The sequence below is a fragment of the Pristis pectinata genome, chromosome 32 (assembly GCF_009764475.1).
Source record: "Pristis pectinata isolate sPriPec2 chromosome 32, sPriPec2.1.pri, whole genome shotgun sequence".
Lineage (NCBI taxonomy): Eukaryota > Metazoa > Chordata > Chondrichthyes > Rhinopristiformes > Pristidae > Pristis > Pristis pectinata.
This window is the reverse complement of record NC_067436.1, coordinates 8,096,551-8,115,544: the sequence shown is the minus strand read 5'-3', so window position 1 is coordinate 8,115,544 and position 18,994 is coordinate 8,096,551. Positions and strand designations below refer to the sequence as shown.

Below are 18,994 nucleotides of genomic sequence, written 5' to 3'. Positions count from 1 at the left end.
AAGGGCTCTTTCCATGCTGTATCATTCTGTGAATCTATGACTCGATGAATCAAAGAAGAGACACAAGAGACTGCAGTGCTGGAATCTGGAGCAAACAATCTGGTAGAAGCATTGAATTTTCTAATTTCAGGTAACCCACACCCCCTCTGTCCCTCTTCCACTCCCACCAGTCTACCCAGGTTCTCTCTCCCTCTGTTCAACTTCTCCATTCCTCACCCCCTTATTACCAAGACACCACCCTCCCCCAGCTGGTTCTATCTGATTATAATCCCTCCCTTTTCTGGTTTCACCTTTCTCCTACCAGTCTCTATCTCCATTCCTCTTCCCCTCCCTCATCAGTTCCACCTTCCTAATTTTTTTTCCTTATCTGTTTCCACCTACCACCTATTAGCCCCTGCCTCACCCCTCCCTCTCTCCTCTGTATACTGGCTATCTCCCCTCTTACACTCTCAGTCCTGATGCAGGGTCTTGACCTGAAATGTTGACCGTCCCTTTGCCTCCGCAGGTGATGCTGTCCGCCCCACTGAGTTCTTCCAGCAGTTGTTTTTTGGTATAAATCTATTGTTGGACAGCAGATGAGGTGAGGGATGGAATTGAAGAATGTGTCGCAGGTCAAAGCAGGCTAGCTTTGTGATAGAGGTGATCACGTTTATGTTAAGATCAACTACCAAGATGATGGGCAGGCAGATTCAACCTCAGACAGTGCCAGTGAGAGGGAGAGCAGTCAGTGGCCAGGGACGAAACCTAACAGCTTTCATTTTCCCTGTATTTAGCAGGAAGGAAATTTTGTTTATCTAGAGCTGGACATCAAACAAAGAGCAAGTCAACTGAACATAAACAGTCCTCGCACTTGAAATCTGTCCCTTAATGGAGCTACACCATCCTTTAGTGTTTTCTAAGATTTATATTTAAAAGCTGCTTTGAATAGCAATGACAGAGAAGATATACCTGAGGAAGCTGATCATAAGATCATAAGATATAGGAGCAGAATTAGGCCATTCAGACCATTCAGTCTGTTCCACCATTCAATCATGGCTGATTATTTTTTTCAACCCCATTCTCCCGACTTCTCCCCATAACTCTTAACTCTCTTACCAATCAAGAACCTATCAATCTCTGCCTTAAAGACACCCAATGACTTGGCCTCCACAGCCCTCTGTGGCAACAAATTCCACAGACTCACCATCCTCTAGCTGAAGAAATTCCTCCTCATCTCAGTTTTAAAGGGACGACCCTTTATACTGAGGCTGAGCCCTCGGATCCTAGGCTCTCCTACTAATGGAAACATTCTCTTCACATCCACTCTATTCAGGCCTTTCAGTATACGGTGGGTTTCAATGAGATCTCCCCTCATCATAGGAGACAGTGAATTTGACAATGCAAGACAGAGGAACTATCTTCTGCAAAGGCAGTTAATAAGTCAGGGTGATTTAGTAAATGTCTCCTTAAAGATTGTGACATAAATTTTGTGCCTGTCATGTCAGACAGATCAATTTCTTCTTACTTTACTTAGAATGCTGACTCTTACTAGGTTCCAGGGACACTGGTTACTCTTCATTTCCTGGTCCAATTGGCCATTATATGGCTTGAAACCTTGACAATGTATTTTAGGAAGCCAAATGACTATTAGTGGCTATATAATCTAAGCCAATACATAATAATATTAGAGACAAGTACTCAGAGTGAAATTGAGCAGTTTTTCTTCGAACAATTGGAAATCAGGAACTCTGTGCAACACAGTGGGCGCAAGGACCTTGGCCAACTGAAGTTTTCAAACGATGACAGTTTTGTTATGTAATGCTATCAAGGAACTGAAATAATGGTAGTTAAACAGTAAAGATTTCTCATCAAATGACAGTCTCTATCTTATACTTGGGACATTAAAAACAACCCTCGCCCTACCCAACTGTTTTAGTGAATGTAAAGGAGTGTAAGGCACAAATTAATGATCAGAGAATTTTCTGCACAACCTTCTTCTTTGAAAAACACAATCAAAACAGATTAATGAGGCATTCCACTCTTAATTCTGTGTGGAATGTTGCTACCTGAAATATTTGTTCCTACAGGGACTGCTCTCAAGCTGTCATTGATTGGTTGAGAATCATTAAGGATGCAGTAAGGATGTGGCATGGTGCTTATATAATTGAAAGTCCTTTCTTTGAACAACTAAAGCCAAATTTCATTATGCAATCATTATCAGATGTGCTGCAGGGAAAAGCACAGACGAGATTGCAATCACCCAGTTTATCTTTAAAGAGCACACAAGCCCCGCCCCCTCCCTGTCAATCAACAGGGTCGCCCGAAAGGTCTTGACGTCATCGGCAAAAACAAAACACACCCCCGGCGACAGCGAGATTTCCGTAAAGTAACTTACTGAAAAATATACGGTAAAGGGAGATATTCTTTCTGGGCGTAGAGAAGGTAGAATAGTTGGGCGGTTGTTTTATTTGTGGGGGGGGGCGGCGCCCATGATGCTCCGCGCTGGTATATAAGCGGCGGCGCGGCGGCGGCGCGGCTGCTGAAGGTTCTGGAAGGTGACGGAGCGGAGCGGATGGGTGAGGGCGGCGGGCAGCGCCGACACCGCACGCCCGCATAACCCCGGGGGCCGTCTCCGTCTGCGGCCGGATGGTGAGGAGCTCCGTGGAACGGATACTCAACAGTCACTACTTCGGTAAAGAAAGAGGGCAGAGCGCAGCGCCGTCGGTCAGGATGATAAACGCCCAGGAGAGGTGAGGGGGGGGGCAGACCTTTGGGGAGGGGGTCGCCGGTGTGGGGGGGGAGGACCTTGGGGTGGGGGGAGGGGGTCGCCGGGTGTGGGGGGGGAGGACCTTGGGGTGGGGGGTCGCCGGGTGTGGGGGGGGAGGACCTTGGGGTGGGGGGAGGGGGTCGCCGGGTGTGGGGGGGGGGGAGAGGGAGGGGGTCGCCGGGTGTGGGGGGGAGAGAGAGGGGGTCGCCGGGTGTGGGGGGGGGAGAGGAGGGGGTCGCCGGGTGTGGGGGGGGGGGAGGAGAGGGGTCGCCGGGTGTGGGGGGGGGAGAGAGGGGGTCGCCGGGTGTGGGGGGGGGAGAGAGGGGGTCGCCGGGTGTGGGGGGGGGGGAGAGAGGGGGTCGCCGGGGGTGTGGGGGGGGGAGGACCTTGGGGTGGGAGGGGGTCGCCGGGTGTGGGGGGGGACCTTGGGGTGGGGGGGGGTCGGTCGCCGGTTGTGGGGGGACCTTGGGGTGGGGGGGGGGGTCGCGCGGGGTGGGGGGGGGGGGGGGGGGGGGGGGGGGGGGGGGGGGGGGGGTCGGTGGTGTAGGGAAATGGGGAGTGGGAGAGGTCCTGACTGAGATGAGGGGGGTGGGAAGAGACGCTTGCTGGGTTAGGGTCGGGGGGGGGGGGGGGGGGGGAGGGGGGGGAGGGGGAATGACAAGAAGGGTATCGCTGGGTGAGGATGCTGGTGGGGGTGGTGGGGGAGGTGAAGGGGGATGTTGTTGGGGGGGGGGGAGAAGAGGGGTGTCATTGGGTGAGGATGGTGGGGAGTTTGCCGTGAGGGGGAGGAGGTGGTCCCTGAGGGAAGGGGATTGCTGGGTGAATGGGGAGGGTTGAGAGTGGTTGGTGGATCAGGTTGCTGGGTGACAGGTGTGTAATGCCTTCTCTGGTGGAGCATGAGTCATGGTGATGGGTGACCTTTGGGATGTGTTGGGGGAGCCTTGGATAGTGGGGTTAGTGTGTTGGTGACAAAGGGTCTTCTGGGTTGCAAATGGTAGCAAAGGGCTCAGGAGTTGGAGGGGCGAGTCATGGACTAGCTCAAATTTTGGGGAATGCATTTATCTTAAGTGTTGAGTGTGAGAAATATGCAAGGAATGAAAATCTTTCACTCAATGTAATGGAAAGACTTCTTAGAACTTGGTTGTGGCAGGTAATGTGACCTGCCCTGAGTTAGTTTCTCAATTTCCTTCAGTGTTCAAGTTGTATCTTGAAGACCACAGAGGTCGGGAAGTTGCTTATAAAACAAAATGCAGGCACTTGTCTGAATGAGGATTGTTCCAGGAGGGGCTGTGGGAAAAGTTACCCTTGTAGAAGCTAACAAGTCTTTTCATTAAAAGGAGTGAAATATTTCCTACACATGGATGCAGTTTTAATGTTCATTTCTCACTCAACACCCAAGTCACAAATGCAGAAACTGATATTCTGATATCGAAACAAAATAAACTGTGGAAACACTCAGCAGGTCAGGCAGCAGCCATGGAAAAGCTTTATAGCTTTTAATGAGATAATAAATAATTGAGAGGAAAATGTTATTGGAAGAGGTCATTAGAATAATCTGTATATCTGCTTCAGGTGATGTGAGTTAATGGCTACCTGTTCATTGTAATTTCTTGTTACAATATCTGTAATGCTATCTTTGTATATCGTGACATACCTTTACTTGCCTTGTAATGTGCTTTAATATTGTAAGTCAGATATTGTCTGGATGCCTCCTGACTTTGACTCTTAAGCAGTACTGGAAGTTTGTTTTAACTTGATTGTTCATTTAAAATATTTGGTGTTTTGTGTTGTAGGATTACTGCAGTAGTGCCTGTGTACCTTTAGTGTACTATTCTGGTATACTACCAGCAATGAGTGATTTAACAGATTGCTTTTGTATCCAAGATCTTGGGTGGTATTTTGTTGTACACCTGTCAGTAGGGGTAGTTTCAGTGCAGTGTATCTAACGGTATTTTAATTTATGGTGACTGTTGTATTTTGGGTTATTGAATAGAAACTGATTAAAGTAGAACTAAGTTGGGGTGAACTAATTGTTCCTCAATGTCCTGAATTCTATTAACCATGGTGGTTTAGTAGGAACAATTAATAGTTGTCTGCCAAATCTTGCACAGCTATTGAAACATTCATTATTGTAGAATGTTTCTGCTTGTCACATTATCAATGTTTCTGCTTGTCACATTATCAATGTTTTCATTGGTTTTATGCGAAAAGAATGCTGTACAATGGCAGTTGTTTGTCTTGGAATCTATATTCAAAAGGCAAATAATTGAACTACTCAATGTAATGCCCTTTCAAAGGTGTGAGATTTTATTGGCAAGATGAGAGATGCAAAAAGAAAGATCAGGAAATGTTTGGAATACAGAGCAAGTCTGTCACAACCAAAGAAGGTTGTGTTTTAGGTGCAGGATCCAAAGAGGAAATTGGTGTGGTTAATTCTAAGCCGAACAAGTTGCTCCATAAATCTTTATTTAATTTTTCTATCAAAAGCTGTTAAAAAGCTGAGAAAATGCATGGATATGACTGTGAAAACAGCTGGTAGGAAAGTGAGACCCATGGGATCACAGTGATCCATTGGAGGTGCCTGAATTGGATGTTGAATAGGAAGACAGCTAGGATCCAAAGGTTCTAAAGTTGATCTACAAACTGGAGTGGTACAATCTGAGTTGAAGACAAAGCATTGTTCCCCTTTGCTGAATAAATTATTAGGCTAAAGATTGAAAGTATAATTGTGAAGAGTTCAATACACAGATTTTGACCTGACTTTATGCATGTCATCAGCCTTGGATGATGGAAACTGGCAAACTTTAAGTATACCCTTTTGCCATTAGAAATGTAAAAATAGCAATGTATGACTTCCATGTAGGAGTTCAATTATATTGGCATTTTCTTGTCCAAACCTGCCCATTAACACATTTTGAAGATTAGAAGATAATTTACAAGTGATCTGCATATTCACATTTTATTGATGCCATGGAATATTTGAAGTTCACAGCCGTAATTTGAGGTTGTGCTACTTGAACTTTCAAAATGAAGCTGGATTGTTTAACTGGCTTGTGCAAGGTTGGAGCAATTAGTTTGACTTTATTTTTAAAATGAACTTGGGTTAGCAAGACATTGGTAGTATTGTATACTAGATCTAAAATGCCCAATGCTTCCTTTGAAAAATACTGCTCTTATTAAAATTTGAATTGCATTGTAGTCTGGTTTTGAGAACTACCTGGGTTTCTTTATCAGTAACAAATTAATAGTCCTCATGAGTGAAACTGTTCTAACACCTAAAGGATTCCCAACATCTTGTAATCGAAGATTGCTGTAATTTGGGTAACAGCATGCAAACACTTGCATATTGCTACTGATTTGGCAATTGAAAAACCTCCAGTACAGTTATAAATGGCTACAGTAGGATCTAATCTCTGCTTCACTTATACTACCAGCAAAGTAGGAATTTAATGCTTGTTTTTGATTGTTCCTGAGGTTGTTGACTACATTTCTGCAATATGCTGAGAATCATGTGGATAAGCTACAGTAAAGATGGCAGATTCCCTTCCATAGAGTAAACTTGCACCTTATCACATGGATGGTTTCATTATGATAGGTTTGAAACAATTTTAACTTGTATTTGTAAATTGATCTAAGTTGTAGCAGTTGTTTATCAGCCAATCAATACCCCTCATTATAGATTGAGAACACTGTAAATGTATGGTTGCAGTAAAATGCATATATTTCACATTTGAATTAGGATCAAGGGATATCATTTGGTCGCACTGAAACCATGCAAATTTGCAAGTATTTGGGAATAGAATGAACTCATTTTGGTATATTCAGTTGCTGCAAATATTTTGCATGTACAAGTTTATGAAATCATTCAGCACAAATTCTGAAGCTTGTCATAGTCATCGGCTTTCTATTCAGGCAAAACTGTTGTGTAGAATGTTCCTTCCAGTGCTGTGATCACATTCATGCTGTTATCTTCTATGCAGATTGAGTTCCTAGGTAGATTTCCTTCATAGTTGAGATCAATATAAATAGCAACATTGAAACTTCTTTGTAATCCTTAACATTATAGTAGTACCTCTACCCAAATGCCTACCTGACAGGAGAGTCATTGATAAGTAGTTTTCACAGGAGAGGTCTAATGCTCTGCTTTGGGTCTCCTAAAGGAAGGGTGTGTAGTTAATTTGTGGTATAGGATGCTGTTTTCATTTTCTCATTAAAGCAGAATTCCTCAATTTTGCTTGTTGGTTACATTTAGGTTCACTCACTTACTCACACTCAGTCTCATTTTTTAGCTAATGTTAGTCAATGTGCAGGTATGATGCAAAATGATTTGTGCATATAAATGAGCAGTTTTCTGCTGTAGTTAACACATCATCCATTAAAAGATGATTTCCAGCACTTGGCAGCAACAGACTCGTGTTTGCATTGTGTCTGCACTTAAAGACATTCAGGAAAGTACAACAAAGTTGGAATAGGAACATTGAGCAGCATGGGTTTAGTTTTCATTATAGCTCCTGCCAAGTATTCTAAATTTTGGCTGTTTCACTAAAACATCAATTAAATATACTTAGAGTATTGGGCTTGAAGAGTTTTGTTTTAAAAGTCAGACCCCATTTACACGTTTAAATCAAAGACTGATAAGGGAACGTGTTTTTATTAATAATGCAATTCCAAAAGTGCAAGCAGTGCTAGAGAATTTTCATTATGCTTTAAAAACCCAGGGACAACTGTGTCGAACTCTTCACAGTTTCCTGCCTTTTAAGTTTGTTGTGGGAAATGAGTGTGGATATAAAATTGCTGAGATTGTGTTGTGTCATAAGTGTTTCATAGACCTTTTGTTTTAATTTATAAAGTCTCAAAAGTTCAAGTAGATTTTAGATGGGGCAATACTTGGCATATTAAAATTATAACAGTTCTAAAGGGCTTTACAGCATAGATGCTAGGGATATGTTTATTGTGGCTGGTAACCATAGTATTAGTGGTTGCTGTCTTAAAATAAAGTATTAGATACTTCAGATTGAAACAAGAAATTTGTGGACCTTGGAAATTCTCTTTCCACGAAATACAGGTGTTCTGGAGTTAATATATCAAAGTTTTGGGTACTTCAGAATCAGGTTAGTGTGTGAAGTTGTGGTTGAGGCTTGTAAGATCTTGCAGAATAGTTGAGCTAAATTGGCCTATTCCTGGTTCTATTTCTCATTGATCAAAATTTATTTAATCTCAATCCTTCAATTACCATACTCTTAACCTAGCAGTTATAGGAATAAAGCAGTATTTGAGCACTCCTTGACTTTTACAGAATCTTACAACTTATCTGCAGAATAATCTCCTTTGCTATTCACAAATTGGAAACTTTATTAATGGTTGAGGTTTTTGTTTCTAGCTCTGGTACATTTTGGACAGTAGATGTGATTGAGCAAAACTGAATGCCTTCAGAAGGTTTTTGTGCTTGGCAAGTATTTGTAGCTTACATTTTCAATGCTCTATTCTAATTGTAAATCTCACTGAGTATATCAATGCTGCAATGTGAGCAGGTTTTGGACTGTAACACTCAGGATTGAGGATGACTTCCACTTAGGTTTTGTGTATTCTGAGGTGGCTAATGAGGCCACGTAAGAACTGCACACAGATTGATCAGGAGCTACCCTGCCGTAGTTGAGCATCTTATTTTATTGTTGCACCATCCATTGACCTGTGGTTGTGTTCTGTCCCACTTATTGCTGCTGTTTGGAATATTAAAGTTCATTAGGCAGATTTCTGGAGGATTACATTGTACAGGGTAAGAAATGAGCTGCTAGTTTCACTGACTGTACAGAGTTTTTCCAAGATATTTTAATTTATTTTCCAGTATTTGGTTATCACTGGCATTTATTGCCCATCCCTAATTTCTCTTGAGGTAGTGAGCCATCTTGGATTGCTGCATTCCAACTTCAAGTGAATGTAGTGATTACAAGTCATTTCAAAGGACATTTGTCACAATGATCCTTTGAACAAACCAGTCATTTAAAGTTTGGTTTTGTCTCAATAGCTGTTGTCGTCTAAGTCGAATTTGAGAGCTTTGCCATTTAACCTCCTGTTTAGTGTTCTCAATTTGAGATAGTCCTGTGTGAATTAAATTGGGAAATTGTCACATGTACTAAGGTACAGTGAAAAACTTTGTATTGCATGCCATTCATACAGCTCATTTCACAAGTGTGTTGAAGTAAGTACAAGGGAAAACGATAACAATGCAGAATAAAGTGTTACAGATTACTGAGAAGGTGCAGTGCAGGCAGATAAGGTGCAAAGCCATAACAATGTAGATTGAGGTCAGGAGTCCATTTTAGCATACTAGGGGACCGTTCAATAATCTTATAGCAATTGGATAGAAGCTGTCCTTGAGCCTGGTGATACGTGCTTTCAGGCTTTTCTATCTTCCTCTTCAGAGGGGAGAAGAGGGAAAGTCCAGGGTGGGATCTTTGATTATGCTTGCTGTTTTACTGAGGCAGTGAGAAGGGTAGATAGTCCAGGGAGGGGAGGCTGGTTTCTGTAATGTGCTGAGCTGCGTCCACAGTTCTCTGCAGTTTCTTATCTTGGGCAGAACAGTTGCTGTACCAAGCCTGTCTGCTTGGCAGCTTTTGAGTAAGCAGTATAGTTATCAATAGTTCAACATTACACCTTAAGTTTGAGATATCCTCGTCAGTGATGTGCACAATTCATGAACTTCTGGTGGACTGTTCTTCATATGGTGAAGGAACTTGCAATCCAAGCTCTCATTATCTAGGGGTTTTTGCCCTAGCAAAAGTAAAGGCACAATTATTTTTCCAATAGTTAGTGGCTTGGAGCACTTGGGTGATGGTGTTGTTACTTTGAACTAGTAAAGGTTGCAGGTTTGAGAAGTATTTTCTAAACATTGCAAATGATTTTTCTAAATGCATACTGATTACACTAATGGTGAAAGCAGGGATGTTCTAAGGTAGTAAATGGAATATCAATCAAATGTATTGTTTTGTGTAGGTGTTGAACTTGTTGAATGTTGGGTGCACTCACCAAGTGGAGTGTATTCTATAAAGCTTTTTTAGCTTGGTTAAATCAATCGCATTGCCTCAATCTATACCCAGCTCCCAACCAGAAGATTCCAGTACACATCTATGACAGCTTCCCTTATTTTCTTAAACCTGGGTAACGCAGAAAGCTGCTACCCTTGTACTGACTTTATGCCCATGTGAATGTTAATTGAGTGCTGAACATCCCTAGTTCTGACTTATGAGTCAATGTTATTAAAGCAGCTGAAAATGGTTATGCCTGGGACATGTCCCTCAAGTGCTTCTGTTGGAATGTTCTGGGCTAAGAGTTGGTCTTCAACCAAAGCCAGTTTTTGTACTATGTATGACTACTATATATAGACAGTTTCTTATACTGCTTGTTGCCCTTGTACTTCACCTTTTGCTTTTATTTCTGAAATTATGGTATGGCCTTTCTGAATCGTAGAACTGGAATGTTTTGTGGAGCCAATAATCCTTCTGGGTTATGTTCTATGGCTATTTTATCACAATGTTACTTTCCACTGCGCAAGGTTTTGACAGTGCATGATCTTTGTCAAATGCAGTTATACTTCCATAAATTTTAATCCAAATGGCTTAACATTTGACACAAGTAAAATAAAGGAGTCACAAGGTCTGGATGGCACACCCCCATTTGCTGAGGGAAAGTAAAGATAGAACTTGCAGAGATAATGCTCATAGACTTTCAATCATCTTTGGATATTGGGGTGTTGCCAGAGGGCTTAGTTGTAAATAATGCATCCTTCAGGAAAAAATGTGGAAAAAAAAATGCAACCATTTAGGTCAGTGAGTGCCTCCAGCAAAGTTTAGAAAAATGGTTACAAGATGCATTTACTCCCTTGGATGAGTATCGAAGTGTGGCTTTGTGGCCAATTGGCTGCCTTCTGTGTCATTGCCTACCAAACAGCCAAGGCCAACTCTTTTGTTGCCTCCCATTCAGATTTTGTATGCATTTTAAGCAGTCAAATGGTTGTATAATGAAGTGGTTTACTTCCTTGTAACCACATGGGTTTCTTGGTGTTTGGGTTTCCTCTGAAAGGCATGCAGTTTGGCAGGTTAATTGGCCACTAAATTGTGCCTACTGTGTAGCTGAATGATCAAATGCAAGGGAAAAATAAATTGGGAATATTGTAAATGGGTGCTCGATGGTCGGTGTGACTAGTTGGGTTGAAGGGCTTGTTTCTGTATTATGATTCTGATTCTGCCTTCCTGCATCTACTGTGCATCCTCCAAGAATTTTTGCATGTTTCAGTGAAATCATTGCATTTCCCTAAACTCTAAAGACTGGAGGCTGGCCTGTTTAACCTCTGATCTGCTGACCCAGGAATGGGTTTGGTGAATCTTTGCTTCACTCCCTCTAGGTCAAGTATACAGTTTTTGGGCAAGGACCAAAATTGTACATAGTATTCCAGGTGTGGCCTCACCAATGCCCTATATGATTAAGGCACCTTTATTCTTGTACTCAGTCCTCAAGCAATAAAGATCTAAATCCCATTGTCTTCCTGATTGTCTGCTGCACCTCATACTCAATGACATGTACAAGAACACCCAAGGTCCTTTGAATATTAATCCTTCCTACTCTCTCACCACAGTTTATCTACTGAAATTGATAACTTCACATTTCCATACTCTGCCATGTTTGCAACTCACCAAGCTTGTCTATACTTCCCTTGAAGCCTCCTTGCATCCTCATTACTTTTCTGCTTAGTTTCATGTTAGTAGCAAACTTGGAAATGTTACATTTGGTCTTGTCAGCAAAATCATTGACATAAATTGTGAATAGTTGGGGCCTAAACACTGATCCCTGAGATACCAAACTAGTCACAACCTGCCAATTCAAGAAGGACTAGTTCATACCTCCTTATGTTAACAAACTTTCAATCCACACTAGTTATATTAAACACCCCCACTCCAAATTCCACGTGCTTTAACTTTGTTCAAAAACCCACTGCATGGAACCTTATCAAAAGTCTTCTGAAAGTAGAAAATTCACTACATCCATTGGTTCCCTTATCTACTCCGGTAGATTTAACCTCGAGGAACTGCAATTGATTAATCAAATATGGTTTTTATCAATGGCCTGTCCTGGTCCAATCACATAGATGCCACAGACAAGAAAGCTCACCAGTGACTCTACTTCCTCAGGAGGCTAAAGAAATTTGGCATGTCCCCTTTGACACTCACCAATTTTTAACCAATGCACCATAGACAGCATCGTATCTGGATGCATCACGGCTTGGTATGGCAACTACCCTGCCCAGGACTGCAAGAAACTGCAGACAGTTGTGGACACAGTTCAGCACATCACAGTAACTAGCCTCCCCTTCCCTCATCTATACTTCTCACTGCCTTGGTAAAACAGCCAGCGTAATCAAGACCCCACCCACCCTGGATATTCTCTCTTCTCCCCTCTTCCATTGGGTAGAAGATATAAAAGCTTGAAAGTGCATACCACCAGGCTCAAGGACAGCTTCTATCCCACTGTTATAAGACCATTGAATGGTTCCCTATTATGATAAAATGGACTCTTGACTTCTCAGTATACCTCTGACCTTACACCTTACTGTCTACCTGCACTGCACTTTCTCTGTAGCTGACACTTTGTATTCTGTATTGTTTTACCTTGTACCACCTCAATGCACTGTAATGAAATGATCTGTATGAACAATATGCAAAATTAGTTTTTCACTGCACCTCAGTACATGTGACAATATTAAACCAATTCCAATGGTTTCCCTTTTGCAAATCCATGTTAACTCTGACTCATTTTTTTGGGTCTTGGTACTGCATTCTTATAGATTCCACCATTTTCCTAACTGTCAGATGAACAGGTCAGGAGTTCCTTGTTTTTTCTTTCAAATAATGGGATAATATTTGCTACTCTTTAGTCTGCAGGAACTTCTAGAATCCCTGGAATTTTAGATTATTGGAGAATCCACTATCTCCATAGCCACCACCTTCATTAACGCTCCAGTATTCTCTACTAATGCTAATTTCCTTGTAAAACATCCTTGGTTCTCCATCAGTTCTAGGATGTTTGTTTTCTGTGAAGGGAAATGCAAAGTATTTTCCTCTGGCCTTTTCTTATTTTCCATTCTGGGTCTCTGACAGATCAGTGAAGTTATATAGGTCCTCCCAGGTAATAAATGCTTGACTTGTAAGCCCTGTACATATGAACGAGTGTTTGGGAGACTACTGGGTTGGATTTGCTGGGCTTCTGCCACCTGAGAACTCTATTCATGTCTGTATTTCCAATTATGAACTGTCTGGGTTATGTACAGCTCATGGGAACAGAACTGTAAAGTTGGGGGGACCTGTATTTTGCTCTCACTAATCTTTTCCTTTATAAATATCTATTATAGCTGTTGGTCTTTTATCTCTCTAGTTTGCACCCTTGTTCCCTTTATCAATTTCTTAGTAATCCTTTGAATTTTGAAATTTATCTAATCCTTGGGTGTACTGCTTTTTCTAGCAACTTTATAAAGCTTTCCTTTAATACTATCTTTACTTTCTATAGTTCATGTTTGGACTAATTTCTCACTAAAAGCATGTTACAATGTGAAATTCTGGATAGGAAATTCTTAGGTTCTGTCCAAAGACAATTGGTCATTAATCTCATTAAATTTATGGGCATGTTTGTGGAAATTATTGCATTTACCTACTAACCAATATTTATCTCAAAAGCATCTTTTGTAGATGTTTTTAGTAAATGACAAACACAGATTCTCTTTGCTTCCTGACTGGTAGGTTACCTGGTTAGTTTTAGAAAGGTGTTCTTTGTTTACAGTTGCTAAAAGGTAATTTTAGTGTTAGTGGTAAACTGCAGTGGACTTCTGGTGCCATTTTAGTTGTCGGGGGAGAAAAATAATTTAAATATTAAAATATATTTTTGGCAAAGCTTAAAGTGTAATTTGAAAATACTATTTTACTGCTTAGATCATAGGCTGGTGAGCTGGGAAGGTAGTATTGACTGCAGCCAAAGCAATAACTATTTATAACATTCCTTTCATACTGATTCAGTACTTGTGCAACTGAAGTTTTTAAAATATTTGAAGTGATTCTGATATTTTGTGACATTAAGTGCATTTTAATCACAAATGTGCTAACCCTTGTAGGTAGTTTGTCAACTGTGGGATAAATAGATTATAATGTTTAGAGTACTTTGTGGATATTTGCTTAGGGAGTAAGTAGCCTTTATTTTCTTGGCAATTAAAGGCCCTTACCTTTTATTAATGTTGAATGAATTAAGATGCAAATTGGCATAGGTAATGTTATATATAAAGTTTAACATGCAAAACAAATGTGTGCACATATATATAATTGAGCAAGTGACTCAATGGGAATGCATGTTCTTTTTAAATGCAAAGATGGAATTTGTTTGAAATGAGTATGTGTTGGTCAGAAAGCTTATTGGTAGCTGGTTTTCTTGCCCAAATATTTAGTATTGATGATATCTAATTCTAATTTTCAAATACATGTTCTTGACACTTCTTTTGTTTGTTGCAGTAATATTCCTTTGTGTGGTACCTCTCAGCAACAATACTGCAGGCACCTCGGTCCAGGGCCTCTGTGGTGCTCCTGATGCCCCTCACCCATCAGTGAAGATCCCGGGTGGGCGAGGGAACGGAAGGGATCACACTCTTGCAGCTCTCTTGCATGCGGTCAGTATGTTCTCAACATAAGATTTTAAAATAATCGGTTAATCTGGTTTGTAAAAAAAAGTGGTGTGATCACAAACATGGCATATGGGTGCTTCTCTAATTGAAAACGGTTGATGTGTTGTGTCCAGACAGTTGTAGCAATAATAGTGCTAGCAAGAATAGTGCTAGCAAAAAACTTCAAAAGGTACACTAATTTTGAGTTGCAGCATTTGGCAGTTTTCAAATATGTTCCTCTATCATGTGGCATGAATGTATAATATGGATGTGCTTGCAACAAGATGTTAAACTTATCCTTAATTGTGCTCCAGTATCATTTTACAAATGAAATTGGTGGCACAAGTCATAAGCTAGAGACCAGCTGCTAATTTGTTTGTGGTGAGATGGAGATCTGAAACTGCATACAGTAGCTAATGGTGAAGTTTATGGAAAGATCTTGATCAATGTTCTTGTGCATTCTTAGAACAAAAAGGTTTGATCTGAAATCTTGTAATGCTGTTTTGCTGGATGTGTACTGTAATGGTTAGTATTTTGTAAGACTATAGTGTTCTTGCACAGCACAAGTAAAATACAATGAATATTAAAAATCTAAATTAGTCAGGTGCTAATAAGTGGCTCAGCATCATTGACGAGAATTAATGGTGGATCACCTTCCTTTTGAATTTGAAGATGTTAAGATTTCAACAGTTAATTAAGAACCAGGCAAAAAGAGGAAAGGAACAAAAGGGGAAGGTTTGATGTGTAGGGCAAGGATAACTAAATGCCAAAAACAGTGGTACAAGGATAAGAGGTAGATAGTAAGATTTGTATAGAAAATTATTACACAGAAAAGCTTAATCTAGCAAGCAAACATTTCCATTGCCTGAGCATGTGGCCTGGATTATAGGCCACCTTAACTATCAAGAAATCCCCAAACCACCTGTTCTTAGTGGCTCTAGTGTAGCCATCTTCCATAATTAACATATTTCATTTGAATATTATCCATTGCTCCCATTTTCTCTCAACATTAAAGCTGCAATGTGCCTCATTAAGAGGCACTCATTCTAAAGCAAGATTGAACTCTCATTATCAAAATGTTGCCACATCAGGTACCATTAAGCTTATTCATATGCCACATTACTAGCACTGTTGACTCTTCATCTGCATTGAATCAGATTCCTATTATCAAGGCTTGTCTTGCTGTCATCTAGAAATTGATTCTCTCAGCTCTTGTTGCAGAATTTTGTTTTGTCTTTGAAGTTTCTAAGTTTCCATGGTGACCAATTCCACTGCTTGCCTGCATATTATATTTCTTTGAAATGCTGAACTACTGAATGGAAAGTATGCCCTTGATTTTTCGACTTGATCTAGACAGTTGCCCCACAATTCTCCAATTGATTTATCTTGGTTCATAAATACATAGTAATCTGGTTATACACCACCTGCAGTTCCTATAAATACTCCTTGTAGCTGCACCAAATTTGTGACTTGTGCTGCATGCTGAATGGGAATTCCACACCTTATAAACTTTGTGACATTGATCCCTGATATGGAGCAGTTTAACCCCTGAGCACTGAAGCAGTGAATTGGGAGGAAAGCTAACATACATGGGGACAAAGGATTAGCAATACTGGAAAGTGTCAGAGAAATAGGCCAGTAATGTGTTCTGGAGATTGTGAATGAACTCAACAGGAAGGACTGTTAATGGTATGATACCATTAGTAGTTAAAGCAAACACCTGTAATGCTAGTGAAAGAACCCTTGTAAAAATATCCATAATATTTTGTGCCTCTTATCTATTTGTGCTGAAAATGTTTTGGTTATTTAGTTTAAAATGCTAAAAGGCTGAGTAATTTCTTAATTCATCTAGATTGCCATCATGACTCAGCAATTGTTATTTCCTGATTTTTGTCTTGCTTCTTTTCCACATGGAAGTGTGTGCAGAGTACTTTCCCCCCCCAATTGATGCCTTTCTTATTTGCAGGATGAGAAGCTAACCGTAACGCAAGAACTACCAGCAAATGGAAAACAGCATATCATCCACTTTCAGTATAAGTTGACAGACTCCAAGGTCTCCAAATGGAATGCAGTTTTCTCCAATAATAATCTCTTTGTGGAGATTCCCGATGGTATTTTGGCAGAAGGAAGCAAAGAAGGGTGAGTGGTTTGAAACTTGCTGTCAGGTTCTCAAAGTCCTTGCCTTTACATTGAACCATGTGAAAATATTTTTCCAGGTTTAATGCTCAAAATTATCAATTTTTTTCATGCTGCTTCATAAGTGTAGCCAGGGAGGAGGAGCTTGTCTAATGCAATCAGTTTTAGTATTAGAATGGAATTGGTAGATCTCTTTGCAGTAAGTCTCTTGGATACTTTTTGCAGCAGTGACTTTGGGAAACGAATAATGCAGAATGCCTGAGGCTTCTCTTGAACATGATCATTTAGTGAATTCATCCTTGGATTTGCTTTCATTACTGGAATTTAGTCCGTAAATAATACTGAACTAGGTTTGGTGCTTCCAAATGGGTCTGACCTGAAGTTAATATCTTAAACTTCAGTTTCCAGTGCTCTTTCCACTCCAAGATGGTATTGATCCTATCTATTGAAATGCATTGAGCAAGCTTTACAATCAAAATATCTAATATTAACTACCTTGAGTATCCATTAACAAAAAATCCACTCTTAATACAAAACTTAAAATTTGCTCTAGCTGATTTTAACTTCTGACTTGGCTCAAACAGCAAAATTAAACCAGTATCACAAAATTTAACAGTATCACATTTTAACTTTTCCATTGTGTTCTTGGGTGGTTTGCCTCATTCTTTGGCTTTTAAGTTGAATGTAATTGGCATGTTTTTGCAATTCTTACTCATCTGCATTCAGTCCCAAAACCAAATATAAAGAGCAATTCTTTATAATTAAAAATGGAATTTGCACAATTCTTTTGTGCACTATGGGCCACTTTGATCTTTTATACTGTAAATGTGGTTACTTTATTTTAGCCTAGTTATGGTGAGAGCAGGAATTATAGAGTAGCGCAAATAGTAGAATTGCTGCCTTGCTGTGCCAGACACCTGGGTTTGATCCTAACCTCCAGTACTGTCTGGTTCTAGTTTCTTCCCACATCCCAAAAACACAGTTTGGTAGGTTAATTGGCCACTAAAATGCTCCTAGTGCATAAATAGAATATGGGAGTGTTCAGAAGGTTGTGAGAATAAAGAATGGGATTAATGTAGGATGTGTGTAAATGGTTGAGGGTCTGCATTGATTCAGCTTGCCAAAGGTTCTGTTTGCATGATGTATGACTATTAATAGGATAGGTCAAAAAAATTTCACTTCCTTTTAGACCTGTTTTATTTTGGCCAGGTTAACTGTGCTGTTAGAATTTGCTGAAGAGAAGCTGAAGGTGGAGTATGTATTTGTCTACTTCTACAAAAACAGAGAAGATCGAGGTAAGGGCTTTGTTTCTATGTTCATAAATACTAGAAAGTAACAATGTCTGATGCATGCTGTCATGATTAAACTGAGTTTTCTCCAAGCCTGGTCAATTTTATCACTTTTCCTAAAGGTTGGGGTGAATATTGAGCTTTTGGTTGCTGAAAAATGGGAAGCAATAATGAAGGAAAATGGTGGCGATAAGACAGTTAATATCAATGAATGCATGTTAATGTTTTGAATTTTATGTAATGTTTTGATTTTCAAGGCTTTAATTCATTGTTGCATATAGTTAACTATTGCAAGAATTGTATTCACCTGAAGTATTGGATTCTTTTCCCTTCACAGCCTTTCTTTTGAGGACATTCAGCTTCATGGGCTTTGAGATTGTGAGACCAGGCCATCCCTCAGTTCCAGCTCGGCCTGGTGTCTTGTTCATGGTGTACTCCATTGATCAGTCATTGTCTGAGGAGGAGTAACCGCATACTGTTTTCCTTTCCCTCCTTTTTAATGTAGCTCAGTTGGGAGAGGGTAGTCCTTAGTATAAACGCTGTGTAATACCCATAGCTACAGCCTGTAAAAGGTGCAAATTTTTGTTGTCTTTTGCGTAAGCAAAATTTGATCATCTTGCCTAGATGTTCTTTAGGCAGCCTGGGCTGAATTCAGCTTCATGGATTGATACTGAGCAGTAAATGTTGTCTCGAATTACAGATTTGTCAAGATTTTTTTGTCTTTTGTTTCTTGAACTGTGTGACAATTTGTCATTGCTGTTTACAGTAAATATTGAAAGCCTGTGCATTCCTTTCACATACTGTGTTTTTATGTACCACCTTTAAAGCTGTTTAAAAAAAATAAAATATTTCAAATTTACCTTTGCATGATGAATTGTTTTTACTTCTTTGTCAAGTTAGTTTCTAGATGCATCACCCATTAAAGGGGGTTTTCATCTGGGAATTTATTGAAACCTACCAATTGGAGGTGACTAGCCCTCTAATCAGGAATTTACAGCACACAACATTTGCGCAATTACAAGTTTCTTCACAATATTTTCTGGTTGGTCACTTTCCCTCTATCTGTTTACATTTTCCTTTATCAAACACTGATCTTGCATGACTCTAATTGCACAGCCACTGCTATTT

At 40.2% G+C, this 18,994-nt stretch overlaps 1 protein-coding gene across 1 annotated transcript; it reads left to right on the top strand.

Moving 5' to 3' along the window:
• The first annotated feature begins 2,461 nt into the window (after positions 1–2,461).
• Positions 2,462–18,725, top strand: LOC127585347 (ornithine decarboxylase antizyme 2-like). The gene is given in 6 exon segments (XM_052042745.1): positions 2,462–2,729; positions 14,293–14,365; positions 14,367–14,447; positions 16,408–16,580; positions 17,787–17,872; positions 18,204–18,725. Coding segments are annotated over 6 exon segments (648 nt in total). The 5' UTR covers positions 2,462–2,625; the 3' UTR covers positions 18,335–18,725.
• Positions 18,726–18,994: the final 269 nt, after the last annotated feature.